The sequence below is a fragment of the Eublepharis macularius genome, chromosome 18, assembly GCF_028583425.1.
Source record: "Eublepharis macularius isolate TG4126 chromosome 18, MPM_Emac_v1.0, whole genome shotgun sequence".
Lineage (NCBI taxonomy): Eukaryota > Metazoa > Chordata > Lepidosauria > Squamata > Eublepharidae > Eublepharis > Eublepharis macularius.
Window position 1 is genome coordinate 26728246 of NC_072807.1, and position 26348 is coordinate 26754593.

The 26348-nt window shown below is 44.2% G+C and overlaps 1 protein-coding gene across 1 annotated transcript in view; it reads right to left on the reverse strand.

Moving 5' to 3' along the window:
• The window catches only part of PDE8A (phosphodiesterase 8A), a 120639-nt gene extending 95125 nt beyond the window's left edge, over positions 1–25514 (reverse strand). The window contains exon 1 of the mRNA XM_055002786.1: positions 24809–25514. Within this exon, the coding sequence (XP_054858761.1) occupies positions 24809–25045 (237 nt within the window). The 5' untranslated portion in view covers positions 25046–25514. The remainder of the gene's footprint in view (positions 1–24808) is intronic.
• Between the last annotated feature and the right edge of the window lie 834 nt (positions 25515–26348).

Genomic DNA, 26348 nt, shown 5'->3' on the forward strand with positions numbered 1-26348 from the left:
ACATTCTCTACCTAGATTCATGTCCCCAAGTGGCAGCCACAGCTACCAAATCAGAGGTGCCCATGGACTAAGAAGGGAGAAGACGGCTGGGGGACAGATCCAGTATAATCCCAATTGCTGACAATCCTTGATCCTCACTGCATCTATAAACATGACCCACGGAAACCCTGTGTTGCATACAACGCACCAAAACCACAAGAATATTGGGATCAAGCCCTCCAGTTCCCAAGGCCATTCTGGACGAGAGCAGTCCACATATTCTCAGCTGAAGAAATGTAAAAGGACCCTAGTGTGAGAAGCAGAGATGATTAAATCCATAAATCCAGAAAGTTGTAGACACTTGCTTGTGTTTTTGTGCATGGGCCATCAAGTCGCAACCGATTTATGGCAACCCCAGCAAGCGGTCTTCAAGGCAAGTGAGCAGCAGAGGGGGTTTGCCAGCGCCTTCCTCTGCAGAGTCTTCCTTGGTGGTCCCCCATCCAAGTACAGACCCTGCTTAGCTTCTGAGATCTGACAAGATCAGACTATATATACCATGCCGCCTTCCCTCCCATACAATTGCTTATTACTATTATCTTATGTAGTACATTTCCATAGACCTGTTCCAGGCGCTCAAAGTAAAAACAATACAATCATAAAATAACAACAGCCTCAGAATTAGCCAGAAAACAAAACCATAAAACCAAGCCAGGGGCATAAAAACATCGCTAAACAACATTCAGCTGCCTAAAATGCTATTCATAGAACAGGCCAGAAAGAGATTGTAAAAACAGACTTCAAACACTGGAAGCCCCTCATTTTAAAAACCTGTGTAAAAAGAAATGTGTAAAAAGGCCTGGCATCTAAAGGACATAAATTAGGGAGCGCGTTGGGGGGGCGGCATATCAAAGGGGAGGTGCCACCACTGAAAAAGACCTGATTCTGGTTGCACCTCTACAGGCAGGACAAAGAGAGCAGGGCTTTAGAAGACAATCTTAATGAATTGTGCAAGCTCCCCCATTCAGCATTACTTAGCATGACATTTAGTCCAGCTACACTACCTTCTATTTTCCTTACACCCCCCCTACTCATACTTCCTGCTACTTGAATGGAAAGAATACTTAAGCAGCCCTTGTACATGCAACATCCCGACTGAAAAAGGGAAGCCTGTTCACTACAAAAACCAGCGTTGTAGACGGCACTTCACAAAGAGTCAGTGTCACATCATCTGCTTGGAAATATCAAACCCAGCATCTGGACAGATGTGAACCCAGAAAGCAGGGGGAAAGGAGAGAATTTCTCCCATGCCTCTACCAATGGAAACTTTCCAGTAGGTATGGAAAAGAGAAAGAACTGTTAGAAAGATCATGGAAAACCCATCATCGCTTTGACCAAGCTTTCAGAAAACGCCAAGTTGGCTCAAAGAAGACGACATGCATTTCTGATTGGCTAAGAAATCACTATGACAACAGATTCTCCCCATTCACAGTTTGAACCCAGGAACCACAAAGGCCTCCAGAAAGGTGGGGGGGAGAAACCTCAAACTGCCAGTGCCTTCCTTGGGTTATTTTGCTTACGCTCCTGGTTACTGGCTCCTAGTTTCTTTCGACCCACACAAAACTTTGCAATAGGCTGGCAGTCACACAAACCTCTCTAAAGAGACTCTTGGACTAGAAGCAATCTTACAAGGGTGACCCTTTCTAATAGGGGGGCGCAGTTGTGAGGGAACTAATTTCAAAGTCCATTCCAAACAGCTGCCTCAAACACCACCAGCCTGTTTCATTTCTTTTTCTTTCTTTCTTTTTTTTTTAAAGAAAGCTTCTTTCAAAAACACAGTTGATTATAGCTATGGTAAATACGGGGTATTCACAGAAAGCTAAAGCCTGCTCCAGGGTGAATTCTCAAAAACCATTTATTTACAGCACAAGTTTTGGTCTATTCTGTGTAATGTCCCAGCCTCATGAAGGAGTAAACATGTGACCGAATCGGAGGGGTTTTTTTGGTGTGTGGCAAGCGGGCCATAATTCAAGCATTTGATAATGTATGATGCAGATGTGTGTATGTGCAGTCAAGTCGCTTCCAACTCAGGGCGACCCTATGAGTGAAAGATCTCCAAAATGTCCTTTCATTAACAGACTTGCTCAGATCTTGCAAACTGGAAGCCGTGGCTTCCTTTATTGAGTCAAGCCATCTCGTTTTGGGTCTTCTTCTTTTCCTACAGCCTTCAACTTTTCCTAGCACTATGGACTTTTCCAGAGAGACTTGTCTGCTCATGATGTGACCAAAGTATGATAGTTTTGTCATTTTAGCTTCTAGGGAGAACGGAGGCTTGATCTGATCTAAAACTCACTTACGAGGCAGACAGTCCCCATATTTCTCCTTCCCTCTAATGCTTTCTGCGAGCCTGAATAAGCCATACTCTACAGCAACGAGAGCCTGAAGCCTCATACAGCTACAGATATGGGCACTTTTGCCTCTAAGCAAACAAAGCAGGGAGCAGGCCGTGACTCTTGCGCCTTGGCAAGAGCCCTGAAGTGCAAGCCTGACACTGCTACAGCCCAATCCAATCCACTGCTACAGTCAGGTCCAAAGGCTCTGCCTGGGACAGCCAATAACCCCTACCAATCCCACAGGTTAGCCACCTATGAAACAGACTACGAGAAGATTCAGATTCAGAAAACCTCACAAGCAGGGCTTTTTTTCAGCAGGACGTGGTGGAATGGAGTTCCAGCACCTCTTGAAAATGGTCACATGGCTGGTGGCCCCGCCCCCTGATCTCCAGACAGAGGGGAGTTTAGATTGCCGTCCACACAGCGGTGCAGAGGGCAATCTAAACTCCCCTCTGTCTGGAGATCAGGGGGCGGGTCCACCGGCCATGTGACCATTTTCGCCAAGAGCAATTTAAACTTTTAAAAACTCCCCCTTGTTCCACCTGGCCCAAAGTGATATCATTGTGCAGTCCTGAGTTCCATCACTGAGCTCCACCACCTCTTCCCAGAAAAAAAGCCCTGCTCATAAGTTTAGGATTCACAATTCGCTGTTGCAGTTATTAAATAAAAAAATAAAACAAAACCATAACATCATAAAAAGTATCATGAAACTTAGTGTTCCTCTGACCTTGAAATAAAATCAAATTTTCCACAAATGTACAATTTTGTTCTCTGCCTTCTATAAGATACCTACAGTTCACCAGTTTTGTTGTAAGGGCTATATATCCCATATCTTTTTTTAAAAAGCAGCCTCACCCTGGTTAGGTTGAAACTTTCTAAATTACTAGCAACTCCTACATTGGCAGACTTATTAACAAATCCCTTATTAGTTCAACATCCCATTGCACAATACTAATCCCAAGGCACTGACGCAAAGAACGTTAGCCACACTGACTTGTCATGGAACTCAATGGTGCAAATTAGTCACCATTAATTTCAGTCACTTTAATTTCACTGGACGTGCAGTTCACTCCCGATAGACGTTTAGATCCTACAGACTCTGAAGCAAATCCAAGTGCATTCCACAATATTTGCTCTTTTTTAATCATAAACATAAACACAATCATAAACATGACTTTTCGCTCTTTTAATCATAAACATAAACACAATCATAAACATGACTTTTCTCTTTTAATCATAAACATAAACACAATCATAAACATGACTTTTCTCTCTTTTAATCATAAACACAATCATAAACATGACTTTTCTCTCTTTTAATCATAAACATAAACACAATCATAAACATGACTTTTCTCTCTTTTAATCATAAACATAAACACAATCATAAACATGACTTTTCTCTCTTTTAATCATAAACATAAACACAATCATAAACATGACTTTTCTCTCTTTTAATCATAAACACAATCATAAACATGACTTTTCTCTCTTTTAATCATAAACATAAACACAATCATAAACATGACTTTTCTCTCTTTTAATCATAAACATAAACACAATCATAAACATGACTTTTCTCTCTTTTAATCATAAACATAAACACAATCATAAACATGACTTTTCTCTCTCTTAATCATAAACATAAACACAATCATAAACATGACTTTTTCTGAACTGATGCCTAACTCTATCAATGCAATACTTAAAAAGACCTTTCTAAACTGGATGGCTATTAGGGTGCAACTCTGTTAGGGTTTCACTGAAAATAACCATCCTAAAATGATCACCTGATTATATTTGGGGAAGAGATAAATCAGACAAACCTGGTGATTATTTTGTAAATCCCACTTGCAAAAGTTGGCTTTTACTGTGTATTGCTAAAAACAAATCGAAACAAAACAACCCACCTTCATCATAATTCAGAGTTATTCTCCTAGAGTTTATAAAACGTTAACAGTGCAATCCTGAGCAGTGTTACACCTTTCTGAATCCATAAAGTCAATGGGTTTAGAAGGTTATAACTGTTTAAGATTGCACTGCAAATCCTGCTGTTACTGAATATTTACTAGGCTCTCTTAAATTACAGCAAATACTTGCTTTGGACGCCATTTCCATACCTGTTTTCAAACATTGCTGCTAATATTCCAACCAAAGTCCTTCTCCCATTTTCTCTGAAACTACTTCTAGTAATTTTTGATTCGGGCATAATAGGATACATTTGGGGGAGGATGAATAATAAACTTGAACACATCTCTGAGCAGTTCTCTGGCAACAACAATTACGTGGAAAATAAGATGGTGTACAGATGCCCATTTAAAAAACATAATAACTGTCCTGAATCCATGAGGCCTGGTTATGGTTCCTCCTATACTCCTAAGTGCCTGCTGTAACTGTGGCTGCTTCCAGTTAAGTATTCAGCCCTGGAAAATATGCAATAGTCTCCTCCGTCCCTCCTTCCCAATTGAATCAATGGTCCAGGAACTTAAACAAGCGAGTCAATGGCGGACATGAAATTCGAACCGGGAGCTTTTTGCTCAGAGCTCAGCACTCTTAGCCACCATACTAGAGGTCTGTCAAATGGCATTTCAAGGGAAAGTTCTCCTTTAGACCCATTCCATGCATTTCCAGACAAACAAATTGATGGGAGTCCTTGCACAGTCGCTTATTATCTTTTACCAAGCAGACACAACCCATCAGTGGCCTTGACTGTTCCAACATCACTCAAAAGTTAACATTCTTGAATTTTTTTTAAGCTCTGCTGAACAGTACAGGACTAATGAAGGCATCATCATTTCTAGGGACAAAATGTTTCTGCAGACACAAAATGCAATTACTTGACTTACTTCTGAAAGGGATATGATTGCCCCAGAGGAGCAGCTAGACTAAACTCACTCCATTAGCTTCACAACAATCCGTGCTAGATCATGGATCCAGCAGACATGGTGCTTTGCTATCCTTCATTTTCCTTTGCCGTGATTAAACATTCAGTTGAAGATCCGGCTGCAAACTAGAATATGAAAATGTGGACAGGTTTTGCATTGCCCACGGTTAAATATTGCATCTACACTGAGCAAGCCATGGTTAAGGCAGTATTTCCCCAACTCCCCAGCCTCTCTGCTTTTCAGCAGAAAATTGGGTCTCACTAGCCTATGCAGACGACCATTATACGTGTTGACTAGAGATGGGCACGAGCCTAAATACGAACCAAAATTCGAATCGAACCAGGTTGGTTCGTGGTTCGTGAACCAGCGGTTTGTCAGATCCCATTTCTGACGAGCCGCCATGAATTTTAGGCTGGTTCGTTTGGTTCGTTTTTCAGTTCATCACTGCAGACAGCCTGGTGCTGATCAATCAGTTGCCTAGGCAACAGGGGATGGACTTCCTGCAGACCTCCTGCTGACCCAGAAGTGACCTTCTGCTAACCCTGAAGTGGTGATTTGCTGGCCCGGAAGTGACATTTTCACAAACCAAAAACTAACCGATTCATGAACCGGGGCAGGTTCGTGAAAGTTCATGGTTTGTGGTTCATGAAACGTGATGAACCACGAACCACGTGGTTTGGTTTTTTTCTGGTTCATGCCCATCTCTAGTGTTGACTCACCTGTGGGGAGGGACAGGAGACACCCACTTCTGTACAATGGCTAAGTCATCTGCACAGCACAAATGCACAAAGGAACTACCTGCATACACCCCACCCCCTCATGATCAGCAATGTTTGGAAAGCAGAGCCACTGTTCACGGGAGGACATACGCACGGGCACTTCCTTTACAGACAGCTTGGCAGTTGTGTAGAGGTGAGGCAGTGGGGACAGTGTGTTTGTCCTCACTCTTTCTCCCCATGCAGTGAGTTGACACATGAATGGGTCATCTGCACAGCACTACAGATGTCTCCCTCCCTATATATGACCCCCAAAGACAGTGCTTAGCTCAGCAGGCTCAGCTCTGATTTCATTGTACATTTGGGACCTTACTCAAAGTTAAACAACGCAGTTAGTACTAATCACTAAGTCAGGAGTCCCCAGTTATTTTGAGCCTGTGGACACCTTTGGGATTTTGAGAGGGGGAGGTGAGCGCCACCCAAAAATGGCTACCAAAGGAGGCGGAGCCAAACCCAAAATGGCTGCCACAAGAGGCAGAGCCAAACAGAATACCTCCTTCACCTCCTGGGAAGAAGGAAGCCTGAAGGGGGAATGGAATCACTAATTACCAGTCCTGATCCTCCAACAAAAAAACCCTTTCATTGGAATGTGAGCAGCCAAAAAACAAGCCCTGCCCATTTTCTGAAAAACTTGGCGGGCACATATGCTCATCAGCACACCAGCCCAGTCCTATGAAGTTAGGTGCGCCTAAGCCCACTGAAATTAATGATCCGAAGCATGCCTAACTCCTCATAAAATCAGGCCTCAAAGCTCCTACCCTCTTCAGACACACAAGCTCAGGTTCAAACAAATCTCCTAGAGAACCCCCCAGCATTGAGGACCAGCCACCAAGAAGCCTCCCCTGTGCTTCTTTGCAGTCCTGTGAAGACACTGGAGCACTCATGTAATACACTCCCAATGACTCATACCGATGAGGAAGTGTTTTGCACCAGTTGAAACTTGCTATTTGTCATGAATGACGGCATTGGGTGCAGGAAGCCAGCACACTGAAGAGCTTTAGTTTTTTTAAAAGTCCAATAGGTAGCGGCATGCATGTGTTCTGTCTGTTTCTACGGGTAGCTCAAAACATCTGCGCCATGGCTTCTGATGGATAGGGGAGATGTCTACAACAGCCACTGGTGGTTGCCGGTCACCAGGACAAGACATTCCTGACATGCTTGAGCAGGAGTTGGGACAAACAGGAGAGATGTGATGAGAGCCAGAAAGATAGAGGGAAAGTCAAAAACAAAACAGCCTGCCTGGAGCATGGAGGGGGAGACAGGGTTGACTCCAGAGGCTGTACCAGTGCCCTTAGAGGAGCAGGGGGGGGAGCATCATATTTGAAGACACATCTGCAGGCAGTCTAATTCTCAATTCTCTCCTCTACCAAGAAAAACAGTGGCCCCAGGTTGTTCTTTTCTCCGCTTTGGAGAGCAGTGAATATACAATGTATATAAAATGTTAAGCCTTCGTTTTGTCAAATCAGACAGTAAGGGCATGATTCATATGGTATGAATCACAATATTCTCTGCGGAAAGAATGTTTTGCATTTAAACAAAACAACACCAAAATACTCAGCCCTAAAAGTCAGCCCTGGTGAGGCGTCCCTGGTGCCAGCAAAGTAGTGCAAATATGATCCATGAAGGTTACAACTGAAAGGCAGTGCACCAGTCTCTCCCCCACTCCCTTCAACAGATAAATGCACAAAGTAGTTCGCACAACAGGCATCCGTCCCACACTTCTGCCATTCATGCGACTGTAAGAATAGCAGCAGACGGATATTGCAAACACTCATTATGATAGCCTTTGGAAAGTCTGTCCAAGGCAGTTGTCTAATACCCAACAGAAGTCATGTTTAATGTCGCTGACCTCAGCCTACACTGAGGGAAAGGCTTGCACTGGTGACACACAAACTGTTATGGAAAAATCTGTAACCAGCAGATAACTTGAGTTTTATTCTACTCAACTGTGTGCTTTTCTTTTTCGTTCCTGTTTTAAGAAGAGAACAGACTGCCACAGTCAGCTGAATTCTCAGTCAGTGGGGCTGCCCCAATTACAGACATGGACTTTAAAGAAATGAAGGGGGGCAAAATAAGGAAGTTTCTTCAAAACGGGAGGGGGAAGCTGGGGACGTCTTTGCCAACCAAGTGAGATCTGGGCTCGGCTTTTGTATCTCTTTCAGTGCAGGTATTTAGCCAGCTGTAGCCAGAGGATCTTCTCTCAGGGAGGGAGGCTGGGAACATCTTTGCTGGCTGAATTAGATCAGGGCTGTTTCTCCTCTGCTGCAGGTATTTAGCCTGGGTGTGGCCAGAGGCAAGAGCTAAAAGGCCCCCAGGTCTTTAGCCTGCAACCTTTAAAAGGCTAGGTTACTGTCGCCACCACCAGCCCTGGATCGGCATGCATATATGCATGTTTGTTCGAATGGTATTTTTGCATCTATTTTGTAAGCCACATCGAGTCCCCCAATGTGGTGTAATAACTGCAACAAAACTATGCTTATATACCACTCTTCTAGACAGATTAGTGCCCCACTCAGAATGGTGAACAAAGTCAGTGTTGTTATTATCTCCATAATACAGCTGGGGAGCTGGGCTGAGAGGAGTGGCTCACCCAAGGCAACTTGCTGAGCTCGGGACAGTAGTGGGATTCGAACTAGCAGAGTATGGATTCACATCCCAACCGCAATGCTAAAGCATGGTATAAATGCTTATATAAACCAATAAGAATGTCTATAACCTGGCGGCCAGGAACATGCATCAATACGCATTTTAGCATCTAGGAATTCTTCTTCAACTAACATTTGCCATACTCCAAAAAAAAAAATTGTCTTCTTCCAATGAACACCTCCTTTAAATAAATAAGAACTCCCCTGAGTTACTGCCTCTTACACTCTTCAGACCATGTTCCCAGGCATGCAATGTAAGCTTAATCAGAAGTAAATCCCATTCTGTTCCATGAGACTCACTCCCTAGTAAATGTGCTTCAGACTACAAGGGGAGGTTTTCCCCCAGGCTAACTTCAGCATGATATGGGTAAAATTCCTAGCAGAATGCTAGATGGGTAGCAGGAATGCCAGAAACTATACTATGGCCCTTTTCACACTGCTTACCAGCTCCCAGAACGTCGTGAAATATCGTGCAAAAAATGCGGACGATAGAGAGAGGATGAATCAGTACTCTGTGTTGACCCTGCCCTGGCAGCACCCATCTACAACGTGGGAACTGGACAATTTGACAATAGTTGGCATTTCTTTTAAAAGCCTCTTGTACCCCGTTATCCTGTGAATTATCTTACAAAGCACCTTTAGAGTGCATGCCATCTTAGTATCACTACTTTGCCTATCCTGCTTTGGCTATGGCCTTCAGTTTCAAAAGGTTAAGGATGGACTGCTTGTAATGTGGCAGAAGGCTGAAAAAATAGAGTAAAAGAATGAAAAAGGGATCAGATACGCAAGGAAGTCTTAGAGCTAAACTACAAAAGATGAATTACACGAGGATGTGCACGTGAAGGGAATCGCGCAATTTTAACTGGGAAGTTGAGTTTTAAAAGACAGATTGAAAGGCTTTGTCAATTTCTCCTCTCTACAGAGCCAGCAAAGATGGCTCCTCAAAGGATTTGTTTATTTCTTCTTCCCCTCCTACAAAGGGATGTGAAACTGACAGAACCTGCCAGAGGCAGAGGAAATAAACAAACCTTCTGAGAAGCCATCTTTGCTGGCTCTGTAGAGAGGAGAAATTGACAAAGCCTTCCGATCTGTCTTTTAAAACTCAGCTTCCCGGCTAACATTGCAACTCCCTTTACGTAAGCATCCTCGTGTAATTCATCTCTGATAGTTTAGCTCTCTGAGCAGTGCCTCTTCTGCAAGTGTCTGATTTGGGTAGAGGCCATGGCTCAGTGGTAGAGTCATGGTTGTTGTTCTCAATATTACCGAAATCCAGCAGTAGGGAAAGGAGATTTTATACAACACACTGACGGAAGGGCTGAATTACAACAGAAAATAGAAGCCAGGTGACCTTAGCCTCATACAAAATTCATTTCTACATCTGTCCTTTTGCTTCAAACCATCTTCATGTCAAACCTACAGTGGACAACTCACTGTTCCCAAGCACAATTAAAAGTGCTGGCTGTTACCTATAAAGTCCTACCCAGTCAGTGGCCATATTTGAAGCACTGCCTTCTCCCACGACATCCTGCCAGTCGGCCACTGCGTGCTGCCCCATCAGAACCGCCAGGTGGTCTTATTTATCTAACATAATGCAAAAGCTTCTTAAGTGCCTCCCCAGAAAAATTCACCTGTTGCCACCTGTTGTTGTTTCAGCACCCTGAAAAATGCTTTTAAATGAATTGCTTTCTTTCTGATTTCTAAGTAGATTTTTTCCCCTCTGTTAATCTCTCTCTGCTTCCTCTGTTTTGGGTTGTTTTTATCTCCACTGTTACAAACGCTGCATTGACTGAAAAATTTAAATGGAACGCTGTCAGCTTACCGTGTGAATGTTTTTATTCCTATCCGCTAACTGCTTGCTTAACGGTTTTACTTCTGATTTTATATTGGTATGCTGCTGATTTTATTCTTTTTTCACATTTCATGGTATTGTATCACAATGCTGAAAAGGTGCCTTCAGAATACTTATACTGAGCATGCAGGGTACAACTTCATTAAATAAATATAAATTTACAACAATTACCACTATTATACGCAGTCCCTTTAAAAACAAAAAAATCTTCTCTGAGCCAAGGTGCCTTGTTGAAGAGGTAAGTTTCTGAAATCTACTCCATCTGTTGCATTAACTTATCTTTTAAAAATGATTTGAAAGGCAAGACTTTAAGGACTGGCTGTGGAATCCTAAGCAGAGACACCCTTTTAAGACTATTTCTGGGCAAAATGAGACATGACAGCATTCTCGTGGCCATCACAACACCAACACCACCATTTTAAAGTCATTTAAAAATGTCACAATGACCCCGGATCAGGCCTGGCTGAGATACACTCTTGTCCTCACCCCTGAGGGTGCTCTGTGCTCATAGCATTTCTAAATTACTTTAAAATGGCAGCGGCATCTAGTTTGGCCTAAAGTCAATGGGTTTAGAAGGACAACTCTGTTTAGGGTTGCATTGTAAGATTCTTAAGAGTTCATCTACAAACTGAGCCTTTTTGAAAGATTTCAGTTACAAAATAAATACAAAGGTATGGCCAATACATGACCTGGAAAACACACTTGAGGGAAAGGGAACATCATTCAGTTTTATTCACAGAGAGAACCTGTGTTTTCTTTGCACGGATTAGTTCAGGAAACAGATCTGAATGAAGAAATGGAAGTAATTTCAAGGTTAAGACACTTCATGTTCTTTTCGCATGAGCGGCTTGACCGCAACCCTTTAGGAATCATTATTAAGGTGTGGACATGCAGTGCTTTAGGCAGGGTAGTGGCTGGTACAAAGAGGCCCCTGCCCAGACCAGGCCAGGGCTGTGGGCAACCAAAACTTAGACCCGTCCTTCTTCCACAGGGAAACAATTTCTCTGTTATGCACTCTTGGCTGCTGTGAATGCAAAGGCATTCATAGCGACAACAGGGTATCCATACTGAGGGATTCTCCATTCTTTCCTCTATTACCCTGTGACAGGGGGGAGAGGAAATGGCAGTGCTATGGGTGGGGAGGTGTAGAAATCTGCAACTTCTCATCCACATGTTGGGCAAACCCAATTTAGAGCACGATCTTTGCAGAAAGATCATAACAGACCAGGTGTTGGAAAGAACAGACCAAATCAGAGGGAAGCTATGGGAGTGAATGGTTGGAGAAAAACTGGGAAATGAAGTCCTGTGAAAGCTCAAAAACAATTGCAAAACACTCTTGTAAAAGTGACCCTGACATTGACATTTGGGGAGAGGCTGTGGCTCAGTGGAAGAGCCTCTGCTTTGCATGCAGAAGGTCCCAGGTTCAATCCCTGGCAACACCAGCTAAAAAGATGAGGTAGCAGGTGATGGGAAAGACCACCGCCTGAGACCTGGGAGAGCCACTGCCAATCTAGACCACACTGACCTTGGTGGACCAATAGTCTGATTCAGCATAAAGCAGCTTCATATCTGCATGAACAAGAAGCAATCAGTTCTATGAGATCCAATCAGTCATCATATATAAACCAGCTGAAACATAACGAATGCTTTTCAGAGGCCGCCTAACACCGAATCCATTTCACTCGGCATGCAAACTAGACATGCAAAACTGAGGCTCAAAGATCAAACTCTGTACAAGAACCAGAAAAAAACATGGGTGATCTCAGTTGGGTGTGCACACATGTGACTCCACCGCCAGGACAGGTGTGATTGTAAGTCCATTATATTCAGAAGGCGTAAGCACACCTAGATCTGCACTGAACTGTGGCCATCCCTTTGCATTATCAATTTTATTGCAAAACAACACCATGGTATAGCAGTCTGAACTTCGGACTGGGTCCCAGAGGACCAAATCCGCTTTCTGCTCACTGGGTATCCATGAGTCACTCTCTCTTGTGAGGATAAAATGAAGGGGAGATCCGTAAGCATTGCCTTGAGTTCCTGGGAAGAAATATGCAATAAATATTCAGTTTATATGTGCACCATCTCTTCAGCACAAGAGCCTTTTTTTAAAAAAAAATCCCATTCTTCAGGCATATATACAGCTGCTCATCTATGGCAAGAAAAACTGCTTTCAGACAAACAAGGCATGGAAGCATTACAAAATTAATTTTACTTTTTTTTTTTTAGGTCACAAATGGCGACATTCGGCCAGGCATGCCAACAGCTTTTTTAAAAAATACTGTAATCTAGTAAATGTTGTGTTCTTAATCACCGGACTGCTTTACTTTGGGGGTTTGTTTGAAACAGAGGAGTTTGAGAAGGGGGGGGGATTGCTCTTTATATACCCCCTCTCGTTAGAAATGGAAGGTAAACAATTGGAAACCATAGCTTCTGGCTTATAAAACATTAAGCTTTCAAATAATGTTGAGTGATATATTTACAGATTTTACAAGGGGGGGGGGGAGAAAAGCAGCCTGGGAGTTTAATTTCAGGCCAAAAGTTCAGCCCACAGGAGAGAAAAGAAGATCTGGAAGAATGTGTACATCGGAAGCACTGCTATTTAATTATGTCCCATCCTGCAAAGTTCATATTGTCATAATTTATGAACCTTGGCGGCTGTAACATTTTTTTTCTGAAATGGAACAAGCTAGAGGCAAAATAAATCAGTTGATTTCAGTGGAAGATGGAGACAGGGAAACCTTCAGGCTAGAATTGGTTTCAGAAATGATGTACAGGGCAGGGCTTTTTTCTGGGAACTCAGTGGGTTGTCCTCAGAGAAAATGGTCACATGGCTGGTGGCCCCGCCCCCTGATCTCCAGACAGAGGGGAGTTTAGATTGCCCTCCACGCTGGCGCGGAGGGCAATCTAAACTCCCCTCTGTCTGGAGATCAGGGGGCGGGGCCACCAGCCATGTGACCATTTTCAAGAGGTTCCGGAACTCTGTTCCACTGCATTCCAGCTGGAAAAAAACCCTGGTACAGGGTATATAGGAAATTGGGGTTTAAGCCCTGCTTTAAGTAAATTTGGAGTGCAAACTCCAAAACAGACCTTAATAGGAGGGTATTTTGCATGCACAAAGGTACCAGAAGTCATTTCTTGTATCTCCAGTTAAAGGACGTTAAGTTGCAGATATTGCAAAAGACGCTTCTCCATCTGGGGTCCCTGTCAACTGCAATAGTCAGTACTAAGCCAGACGGACCAATTGTCTAATACAGGAGAAGGTAGCTTCATATTATCAAATGTCTTTACAGTTTATAAAAATGATCGTTGAGGGTGAACATGGTAAGAGGTTTATAAAATTATATATTGGGAGAGTGATTGGACAGAACGAACTTTTTCTCCCGTTCCCCAAAATATTAGAACTCAGACACACGCAATTAAGTTGATGGGCAGTAGATTCAGGACAGAGGAAAGGATGTACTTGATTACTCAAAGGGTGATTAAAATGTAGGATTCACAGCCAGAAGATGTAGTGAATGTCCATAAGCACAGAAGGCTTTTAAAAGGGATTAGTTAAATTCATGGAGGGCAGCAGCTACTAGCCATGGTAACTAAAGGGAACTTCCATGTTTAAAGGCAAAAAGCCTCTGAATACTAATGCTAGGAGGCAATGCTGGGGGAAGCCCTTTTCTACGCTCTCTAGAATAACTGGTTGGCCACTGTGCGAGACAAGATGCTGGACTGCTGGTCTGGCCCAGCCAGGTTCTTCTTATGTTATGAATCCACACAATAGGTTCCCTGCTTCTATTCCCGATCTGCTCAAGCGTTCCTCGTTAAGCCCTGCCAGTTCCACTAGCTGATCTGCAAGAGGACGTGAAGGCTACCATGGCAGCCACAAGTGGATGGGATGTCTTGCTTTTGCTTCCCTTTGCTATGGAGTGTTTTAATTGCCCTAAACTTGGGAGCCTATTGTCTTTTTTTAAAATTAGAGTAAGAACCCTATAATAAAACATCCATCTATTTCTCGGGCACAGTCAGTCTGCCACCATTTCTTGAATTGCTTCGTCAGCAATGGCAGGAGAGTGATCATCAAAAGGAGAAGAGAGGGTAATAGGGAACAAGTAAACCTTTGACTCAGAGGAGGCCCATACCCCGCCCCCTGCAGTTCCCATCGCTCTAGAAAAACAGTGTAGAAAACTCATCAGTGCAGGATGAAGGGCCTTTGTGACAGTAGCGCTCTGCACACTCATCCTTCTCCTCGCTTGGGCAAGGAGGGTAGCTTTTCAAAGAATACAGCCCAGGTGGGAAAAGCAGCAGGTTAAATGCCTGCCACTCACGCAATTCAAAGGCACAGGAGCTCTTAACGCACACCAAAGGCAGAATAGTAGCGCAGACAGGATAGGAGGAAAAGGCCATGGCACTCCACTGCTCCATCACTGAAAAAAGCCACGTATTTATTGCACGTGCAACCCAGAGCCAAGCTACAAGTGATGAATTACACTTGCCGGGCAAGTGAGCAGACTGCGTATATTCTTCCCTGTTCCCTTGCCATTCACTTGCACTCCACTGGAATGGCAAGTGAACAGGGAGGAATACACGTGAGTCTGTTTACTTGCCAGGCAAGTGTAATTCGTCACTTGTAGCTTGGCTTTCAGTGTGACGCATCCTCCCTTAGAACTAACCCTCACCCATTTTAACAGGGTTTACTACCAAGTTAATGTCTTCAAGGCTGCTGCCTTTGCTACTTTAAGTGACAAATACAGGATCAAAGAGCAAGATCTGATCCAATAGCACCTTAAAGACCAACTAGATTTCCAAAGCTCATACTCTGGTCATCTAATTGGTATAGTGCCAGTTTGGTGTAGTGGTTAAGAGCGGCAGGACTCTAATCTGGAGAACCAGGTTTGATTCCTCACTCTTCCGCTTGAAGCCAGCTGGGTAACCTTGGGTCAGTCACAGCTCTTTCAGAGCTCTCTCAACCTCACCTACCTCACAGGGTGATTGTTGTGGGGATAATAACAACATACTTTGTAAACTGCTCAGAGTGGGTGTTAAGTTGTCCCAAAGGGCGGTATATAAATCAAATATTATTATTGTTATTGGACCTGGATCTTGCTCTTCAGCTGCCAACCAACCCGGCTACCTACCTGAAAATATAGGACCAAAGATGCTTCTAGCGTTCTTTACAGAGCAAATTGTATTACTCCATATGACCCAGGCAGATCTAAGATGTCATGAGGAAAAGAGTTATCTGGCAACAAACAACTAAGTGATAAGTGATGCCACATAAGCACTGAAAGCAATTCATTCAAGACATTTTAACACATCTTCACAACTGACTGGTTCATGCTTTATATTTTAGGGGGAGAAACAACTCCATACATGGTGGGCACATATGTATGCACATACAAAAGTAATAACAGTATTACCACTAATGCCCAAACTGGTGCTTTATTTTCAAAAGAAGTAGGCCAAAATCATTTTGCTCTTCTGTTTTATTTATATGAGGCTTTCCATCATGTGTGGAATGCACACTGATTTTTCCAGTCACGACCATCTTCTCCGCTGCTTTTTATTTTTGGCTGGGAAAGCAAATCTCAACATAGTGGGAGTATAAATAGAATACACAGTGCTGATGTTGTAAACGGGTCCAATTCTGTAGCATTCGTTCATTGTGAGTAGCCTAAGTCTTTGATTAGGCCAAAGTAAACTGCTTCCAGTCAAAGTACTTTAGCTTATAAGACACTGTCAATTAAGCATCTGAATGACTGCTTAGTTCCAATAAAGTGAAAGTTGCCTACCGATCCTATACACACTTCTGTGTGTATGTAGTGCCCTCAAGTCATATCTGACTTATGGCGACCTCTGGTGGGGTTTTCTTGGCAATAGACTATCAGAGGTGGTTTGCCATTGCCTGCCTCTGCAACCCTGGTCTTCGTTGGTGGTCTCCCATTCAATTACTAACCAAGGCCGACCTCAAAGGTAAATGCCACCAACTTCAATGGGAATTACTGTCTAGAAAGTGTGCATAATACAAGAACCTTATTTCAAAACAAATATGTCTATCATGCGGGTATGAGTAGAGATACCAGTCTCCCCAGTGGGAGTGGGGGATCCCCGCTCTCAGCTTCCACCCTCCCACCACTCACCTGGACAGCAGGGGGCAGGGGGAGTGTGAGGAATCAGCCCAGGAGCTCCAGAGTTCAGCAAATCAGTCCTGCATAGGGGCCTTCTCTTCTCGGTGCAACAAGGAAGAGCTCTGCAGCGCACTTTGCACACACACAAGGTAAGCCCCCCTCCCACAGCCCCCATAAACTTTCCCATCCCCCGGGTTTGGCTCCAGGGGACCTGGCAAGCATACACAGTGTAGTCTTTTGCACATTTACTCAGAAGTAAAAACCACTGAATTGAATGGGACTTTTCCTCAATTACACAGGGCTGCAATCTGAATTCACTGGGATTTAGGCAGCCATTCTGCATCTTACACTTGGAACAGTGCTATTCTAAGCAGTTGCACTCTTGTAAGCTCATTGACTTCAATGTACTCGCGGGGTGGGGGGGACATTAGGTTCACCATGGACCCAGAAGTCTCATCAAACCTTTCTAGGAATCGCCGGAAGCTCTATGGTTTTCCCCAGAGGTTATGTCAGTCTTCTCTAGAAATCACTAAAAACTCTGTAATTTTAATATAAAGTTTCTAGCAATTCCTAGAGAGAGGTAGCATCACTTTGGCTTTCCCAGAAGTGATATCATGCCAACATTGGTGGATACCCTCTTACATCCCCACCTCACTGGTCTCCCACTGGTTGCTTTGGAGGGGGGATTCCATGGAAATATATCATGCTGAGGTACTTTTCCTCCCCAAACCATGCCATCTCCAGGCCTCACCTACCAGATCTCCAAAAATTTCCCAGATTGGAGCTGGCAACCCTACTCCTACCCGATCCTTTTTAAACTGGAGATTCCAAGAACTGAACCTGTCACCTTCTGCATGCAAGTCAGGAACTCTGCCACTGAGCCACAGCTCCACACAAGACTTAGAAGGGTATAATTCTGTTTAAGATGGCACCGCTAGTCACTTATTGGACACCATAGCAATTACTTCTGAGTAAACAGGAATAGGATCAGGTTGTTACTCTTTAGTAAATACATTTAGGATAGCAAGCAGAAGCTTCCAGTCCTCATTCTTTCATACATCAAGAGATCAGTTATCATATTTCGGGGTCTTAATTCATGTTTTTCCATCAGACTACATCCTTGAGGAACAAAAAAACAATATGGACAACATTTTAGTGTTTGTTTGTGTGTGTAAACAGAAAGAAAGTTGTACATGAAACTCTGCCTACACCTATTCACTTACTTAAAATACTGATAGTCTGCCTTTCTCCTAATGGGTTGACTTACAAAAAAGATACCAAACAGGCGCCAATAAAGACAATTAAAACCACTCTAAAAATTCCGGTGAAAAAATGTTAACTGTATTAAATCTGTCTCGCCAGCCCCCTGAGCAGATTTACCCAAGGATCCCAATAATTAGCATATTTTACAAACATCAAGGACAAAAGACTGCCTGGGCATGAAAAAAACTTGCATTATTAGGTCTAACTACTTTGCAAGCAAATCCTAATCCAAATTTCACTGAGGGAGTCCTAAACAAGCTTCTCCTCACTGAGGGTCAGCTCTCCCTTTTTGGTGCTGAAATCACAGCCGCACAACTAACCCCTCTCTGCGTTTGGGTCTCCAACTCTGGGTTCGGAAATTCCTGGAGATTTGGGGGGTGGAGTCTGGTGAAGGGAGGGGCATCAGAAGGGTATAATGCCATACAGTCCACTGTCCACCCTCCACAGCAGCCACTTAATCCAGGGGGACTAATCTGCATAGCCTGGAGATCAGTTGTAATGTCAAGAGATTTCCAGGCCCCTCCCGGAGGCCGGCAACCCTACCGTATTTCCCAGCCTCTCCCCTCCACCACACACTTTCTGCCTGTGTCTTGCCGATCAACCTGGTCTGCCTCTATCCATCGGACCCCCAAGAAGCGTAACATTGACTTGGCTAGGACCAAATTCCATCTCATCTCACAACATTTCTAAGCACAGCCACTTCAGCCCTTTTGGTGGGACAAAGTTGGAAAGAAGGTGGAATTCATTCTGGGTATTAACAACAGATGCACCAGGCCTGTCTGTAACTCTAAACCTCTGTATGCCAAGACTTGAGCCTCATCGTTCTCCTCTTAATGCATCTGGATTACTGAAATATTCCTCACCCCCACCCCTGAATTAAACATTTTGAAGCACACCTCAATCTTAACCTCCTTTTAGTGCGGGGGTTGGAATTAATTTTCCCTGTTAGGAGCTCAACCCCCTGGACTCTGCATAAATCACTGATCTAGGCGCGGCTCCTGATTAAAAGCAGGCAAACAGAAAATGGTGACTCATTCAGGGACACAACAGTCAACCTCTGCTTGAGCTAAGTAATTCTTCTGCATCTCTGTAATGGGCGTGATTGACTGGCCCAATTACACTTCATGTAATAGGGTTGCCAGGTTCAGGCTGGGAAATTCGTGGAGATTTTGGGGGTGGAGCCTGGAGAGGGTGGGGTTTGGCAAGGGGAGGGGCCTCCGAATGGTATAATGCCAGAGAGTGCACCCTCCAAAGCAGCCATTTTCTCCAGGGGAACTGATCTTTGTCACCTGGAGATCAGCTGTAATTCTGGGAGATCTCCAGCCACCACCTGGAGGCTGGCAACCCTATCATGTAAGGATGCAGCAAAACTATCCACCTCCCCAAGCTGAAAAAAATTTGGACAAAGGAATGAATGGTGCAGAGACATAGCAGGCAGCTTACGTTATGGGCAAGATTTCTGGGCCCAGAAGGAGCCTTTATTTAATTAATTTCTCTCTCATGGTTCACTAGCAACTCTTTCCCAACACATAATTTGGGACTGACTGCCTTGACACAACTCAAACATTAAAAAGGGGGGCGGGGGTACAAGTCAATGGTACTCATCCAAAAGAATAAATTTTAAAACGTTTACTTCATGTCAACAGAGAGGGAGGAAAAACCTCCTGTCCGTGCCACGGTCAACCCAAAATCTAACAAAAAGCGCTCATCCCTTATAGCACAGCATTTTGGCCTAAGGATCGTACAACAGTAGCAACCAAGAGCATTCAGAATGTCTTGTGGTGGGAAAGGACTGACTCAGTGGGAGCCAAAGCTTTGTGCAAGAGGTTTGACGTCACTGGAAAAACAGGAGGGGAGAAGGGTGAGGAGGGTTCAGAGCAACTGCTGCAGTCGGCAAGGCAAAAGAGAGAAAAGGGTGGAAAGAGAAATCACCCATGTGGGAGAACTTCTGCAAAGAAAATCCTTCCCACGCAGGTGTTTTGAAGAGAGCGCACCATCAATTCAGGGGAGATGGTCTAGTGGCAGCACATCTGCACTAACAAACATTTATTCGACAACACCGTCAAAGAACGACGTTTATCATGTCGACGGATGAATATGAATTTTGAAAGCCGTTCCCTCTCCCAGAGAGTAAGCCCCATTTTGTGACATAATGGGTCAGATTATAAATCAGCACGTCAAAACCTCGTTCACTTTTTAAAAAAAATTAGATGGATATTTGAATGCATTAAAGGATCAAAGAGCGCTCTAAAGAAAGTAAAATGGTTTCTAGAGAATGGGGGGGGGGGGGAAATCTATGCTGCAGCATTATTAGGGGTCTGCAGAATTCTCTGCCACTGGATGGTCACGTGTAAAAATGCCTTTAAAAGAAGCTTAGATGAATTCACAGAGGAAGCATTTATCAGGGGCTACCAGTCATAAAACAAACACCCACATTCAGAAGCAGTGAACCTCTGGAGCTCAGTGCTTCATCAGGGCCTGTTTGTTAGGGCAAATGGTTGACCGCTTCAAGGTGCCTTGCCTTTTGGCTTACAAATAAGAGAGAGACAGAGAGAGGTGCCGTCAAGTCGACTTCGACCTATGGTGACCCTATGAATGAAAGACCTCCCAAACGTCCTATAGTTAACAGACTTGCTCAGACCTTGCAAACTGGTTCTTTACTGAGTCAAGCCATCTCATTTTGGGTCTTCCTCTTTTACTACTGCCTTCCACTTTTCCTGTCATTATTGACTTTTCCCGTGAGTCTTGTCTTCTCATGATGTGACCAAAGTACGATAGCCTCAGTTTTGTCATTTTAAAAGTATCCTACTGGATTAGACTAAATCCTACCAAGCACTCTGTTTCCAGTAACAGCCATAAAATGCATCCCAGAAGCTCACATGCAGAATATGAAGGCAAGCATAGCGCTTGCCCATTCATCCTGAGCAGCTGCTACGGAGAGGTATAGTGCCTCTAAACAAGGAAGTTCTGTTTAGCTCCATGTACCTACAACAATAGCCAGCCCCACACCTTGCGACAGTGAATTCTAAACATTATATATGAAAAATTAGTATACTTTTCCCCTCCGCTTTAGTACATTTGACTGACTGTAGACATAACCTAAATGTTCTTCCACCTGCTAAACTTTGGACACAAATCTTTTTAAAAAGCTATTTTGAACAGTTAATATCTTGAGATTTTAAGGGGAAGAGACTACATGATATACAGTCTGATGGTAACGGCATCGTGAATTTAAAAACAATCCCCCCCCCAAAGCAATTATCCACCATATGGCCAAGCAAGGATTATCTGACAACACACACAGACAGACAGACACGCTAAATTATTAGATAAAGAATAAGTCTCAGTGCCTGGTTTACAATATGTTATTTATGTATACATCCTATTTTATGGCTAGATTTATTGTACCAGTTTGTCAGCTTTTAATGCCAAGTCATGGTGCTTTCGTGGCTTGGCTGCAATCATACGTGCTGTTTACATGCACTGAAAATCCTGTTCAAGACAGGAGGGCTTGCCACATGTGCAGACGGAACAGCCCTCGTAGTGTGTTCAAAACTCCCACTTGTGCTGGATTGGGGATTTATCTGCTTATCCAACATTTTTTTCTTTTACAAAAGGTTATTATTCTATTCACTCTAGTGATGGTTATGACAACAGCGGATGAAATTCTGGTTTAAATGATAACCAGGTCTGGAGAGAAAAGATGACGTCTGAGCTAGTAGCTGCAACTGCATACGTATCTATGAAGCTCTGACTGGCAGCACCTCCTCAGGGTGGCAAGTGGAGACCTTGCAACACCTGCCTGCAGCCCAAGACCCTCCAGGTGAAAACACCAGGGACTGAAGCCAATGAGAACAAGGTCTCAGACGGCCCCCTTCTGTAGCACATATGGGCATCATCATTCAAACAAAAAAAGTGTGCCTCCCTTTCACAGCTAGTGTTTATGTCCTAGGCAGCCTTAAATCAATTTGTTAATCAAGTGAAACTCATATGATCTACTTCCAAGATGCCTTAATAAGATTGCCAATGTAAGATAAATTTGTTTGAAATCAGTTCAGATATCTTCAGCCTAGCAAGCAATGGAAATAACTATTCAGGTATCTTGAAATCCAATGGCGATTTGCCTTCGAGTTTTACTGCATTTACAGTGCAATCCTTTGCAGAGTTACTCCAGTCTAAGCCCCTTAAGATCAGTAGGCTTAGACTGGAGTAACTCAGCATAAGATTGCATTGTTAGGGACATGAAGGATTTTAAGAATGTGTAAGATTTCAGGCCTTGCCATTTGATCTTCATAAATTCTGTCTTTAAGTCTGTGTGACTTTCTGACTAGGGAAATTATAAGAAGCAAAGTTTCTACCTTAACCCATTTCAGAGTATCATTAGGATACCTAACCTGCCTTTTGCCATTTCTCGGTCCCATAACTGCACAAGGATGCTCAGAGATGGGTCCAGATTGAGTCCTCTTTGGAGAATGTATAACGCATCCCCAACCTCCTAGTCTTTCCTTTATCAGTTCCTCCTTTTGCCAGACATTGTATTTTCCTATTTCTTCATATATATTTGAAAGCTTATTAAAACTACTAAAAATAAGCAAGTCACTTACACCCCGCTGAATTATTTGTCTGTTATGACGTCATAAGAGATTGCTGCTAAGTGGCATATATAAAAAATTTACAGATCGTGCAAGTCTGAGAACTCTTTTTTTGCCGCTGTTCTTTGCTTCTTGGATTTAGAATGCAGGCACCACAGGCTGCATTCTGACAAACCTTCATCTGGCTCTAATGCCAGTGCGACTGAATCCTATGCACATTTATGGAAATGCAAAAAAAACCTTGTGCTTACTGGGGTTTACGCCCAAGTAAACATGAGTGTTACTGACTTACTTGAAATTCACTCACAGTAAATGCACTATGATTTTGACGGCACTTTCTTCCACATGAGCCCATTTGCAAAGAATCACAGCCCGCTTCACCAATCCTATGCCCAGTAAAGCAGCACAGACTTCAGTAAGGCTTACTACCTGGGAGGAATGTTTACGACTGCAGCCTAGATCAGAGACTGCCCCTGTACACACACACACATACACACACCATTTTTGTTTTATTGCAGGTGCATTTTTGCAGAATACCCTAAAACCTCTATGCAATAACAACACAAAATAAGTAAGCTGACTACATTTTCATCTACATATTAGATCCAGTGTGGTGCGGAAGACAAAGGGCTGCGTTTGGAGTCCTGAATTCAAATCCTAACTAAAAATACTTCATACCAAGACACGCCATCCGTCTTGTTCAGTTAGCTTCATCCACTATGATTTGCAACATTTATCCAATGCCTCAAGGCACAGAAGGGTCTTTCTTAACACCGGCTACCAGAGGTATTTTTAAATTGCCACTGCCAGGGATTGAACCTGGGACCATTTGCTTATAATGGCATTAGCCCTAGCAGAAAGGCCCTTGACCACCTGAGCAAAACATTCTCTCTGTCTAATCTACCTTACACCCTGACCTGGATAGCACAGGTGAACTTGATCTCATCGGATCTCAGAAGCTAAGCAGGGTTAGCATTGGTTAGTAATTCGATGGGAGACCTCCAACAAAGACCAGGGTTGCAGAGGCAGGCAATGGCAAACCATCTCTGTTAGTCTCTTGCCATGAAAACCCCACCAGGGGTTGCCATAAGTCAACTCTGACTTGAGGGCACTCTCCACCACCAGTCTACCTTGCAAGAGTGTTGTGTGGCTAAAATAAGGGAGGAAGCCCTGTCTATGTCACCTTAAGTATCTTAGAGAACGGTTAAGATAAAATCGCAGCTAAATCAATTGTATGTAATTCAGTCCTACCCAAAATGCTTTGTCTTATGTCTCAGATAGGTGCGCAACCATTTATTTAATGCTCCTACACTACAATCTAAGTGGGTTGTGGATTAGACAGTAAATCCTTGCTTGGGGGCTGTCATCATCATTGGCATTTTGATCTTTTTATATTTTCTTGATGGAATTCCTTATCCCTAATACTTTGGGGTTTGCCTTTTGGTTCTTGTGGGACAATCTCTCTCCCAGCCTGGCTTTGGATATCTTAATTGTAAACACATTTGCTTGGTTTGTTTGGAACATCTTACAATAGGTGTGTGTCTTGTCACCAAATGAGATTTTTCTCCATCAGATCAACATCCTATAAATTTGCTAGTCACATCTTCATACAAATTCCCTCAACCTCTTAAATTTACTTTGACTTACAACTGTATTCTTCCCCCTCCCCCTTCCATTAATCATTTTCTTGCATATTCTGTTCCCGTTCTCAAAACCAACACCCACAAATCCTTACCGAAGGTGCTCACAAGGCCAACGAGTCATGATTCTTTCTGTAAATCACAGCCTCATGCCAACATTTCTATCAGCTCTGCTTCTGCTTAGAAAGGGGGCTTAAAATAAACTTTAGCTTATGCAAACAAACTTCAGAAATCAGAAGGGGATGTTGTGGGATCAGAGCTAACCAGTGAGACTGCTGGGGGCTTACACCAATCAGTATCCCCTCATACCCTGGCCGACTGGCAAACACAGGCCCAAGAGTGTTCACGTGCATTCCCAAGCAATATCATTTGACACGTACGCTGAACTTCTCTCGTCTACCCCAGGCCCACAAAAGCCAAAGAGGGAGGGAAAGGATAAAAATCTGAAACGCCTATTTCAGTTTGTTGCAAGGGGCTGTACATGTGCCTCTTCCATGGAAGAATCCCACAAACAGGTCATCCACCGACTAGGCAGTCTAAAACCAACTCACTAGGGTCTGGTGTCTTGCCTGGTATGTCAATAAAGCGGCCACATCTAAATGGTTCCAGTGGCTCTCCAAACACCCCCATTCCCCAAAATGCCTCTGTTTGTTTGTTTGTTTGTAATTACCTTAATGCTGGATCTGCTGGCCTGAGTCTCTACTTCCATGCTCCGGCTGTGGTCACGCTTGTCCTTCTTGGAGGGGTTCGTCCTTAACTTGTATGTGGAGGTGTTGGAGGATTTAATGAATAACCCAGGGACAGGGTGGCCTTGTTGCTGCTGCGATGAGTTCGAGTCCTCAGGCTCTTTGTTGCTGTGGTAGACCACCCTGCTGTCTGAGATATGGATGCTGGGAGCACAGCCCATGGTTATTCTCTGTGCGGCTGAAGGCAACTTCTTTGTCGTCGTCGTCCCCTTTCCACTTGGGGGGGGGAAACTTGTTCCGATATTACGCTCCTTAATAGTTTGGATTGCCTTCTTGAACCCCACTCCACATTGTCAGCTATCACTTCCACATCCCATTAGAAGAAACATGGTGCATGCGTGGGGAGGGAGCTCCTTTACTTCCACTTCGGTCCCCCCCCCCACAAAGAAAATGGACTTTCTTGATCTCAGCCCCAGCAAATTGGGGCTGAAAAGTCACAGAGAGGGGGGAGGTAGATGGGGAGTGTTCAAATGGGAATCAAGAGTTCAACAACTTCATATCTGCGGAGGAAGCATTCCTAGTTGGAAGATAGGGGCAGAAAGGGGGGGGGAATCTAACCTCCCCTCCCCACAGTCTCAAGAAGAGGTCAGAGCCACATGCTTTCCTGAGGGTACCATTTCATCTGAGTTTAAAAACTAAAATCCAAACTGGAAAAAACAATTTTTCTCATGTGCCTTTGTAATAAAATACAACCCAAGAGGAGGGGGTGGGTGGGGTATCCTCCTCCTGCCCCCAAGCCCCCACCCCCTGCCTTCTGCACCCCACACTTTCTCCCACCCCCCCACCCCAAACCTTTCCGTTCTTCCTTCCTCCTGAGAGCCAGAGGTTCACACAAAGGCAGGCTCTAGCGGGGATTTTCCTGCCCCGGTCCTACGCAGCGATCCTCATCAAGCGCCCATCCAATTCGTATTCCTGGTTCGATGCCTCTTCCACCGCCTTCACAGCAGCTGCAACTGAAGCCCGCAGTCATTCACACGTTCCTGCCCCCCTTTCCCGACCGAAGCTTCAGAAGGGAAGGCTGTCTCACCTCCAGTTCCACGCTACCCTCCTTCCTCCAGGAAACGCCTTCCCTCCAGCGCACAGCGATCCCCCCCAAACATCCCCAAAAAGGGGGGAGATGGTCCCCAAATCTAGCGCATCCTGGCCAAGAAAGATCGAGGCTAAAATCCGAGCGGGGGCGAGAAGAGGAGGAACCTTCCGAAGATGCACTCGTGGAGAGAGGAGGGACCCGGCCGGCCAGGAGAAGAGCAGCAGCAGCAGCAGGAATCGTCACCAGCCCCAAAGTTTAAAAGGATCCCGAGGAAGAGCCGGAGAGCCCTGAGCCGGTGGCCGCCTCCCTCGCCCTCCAGGGCGGGAGCTTTTTTGCGCGCCACCCAAAGCGGTGCCAGTTCCAGGCAGGGCGGCAAACGAGCGCCGGAGATCCCGGAGGCAGCCCTGCGCGGAATGAATTAAAATGGCGAGAGG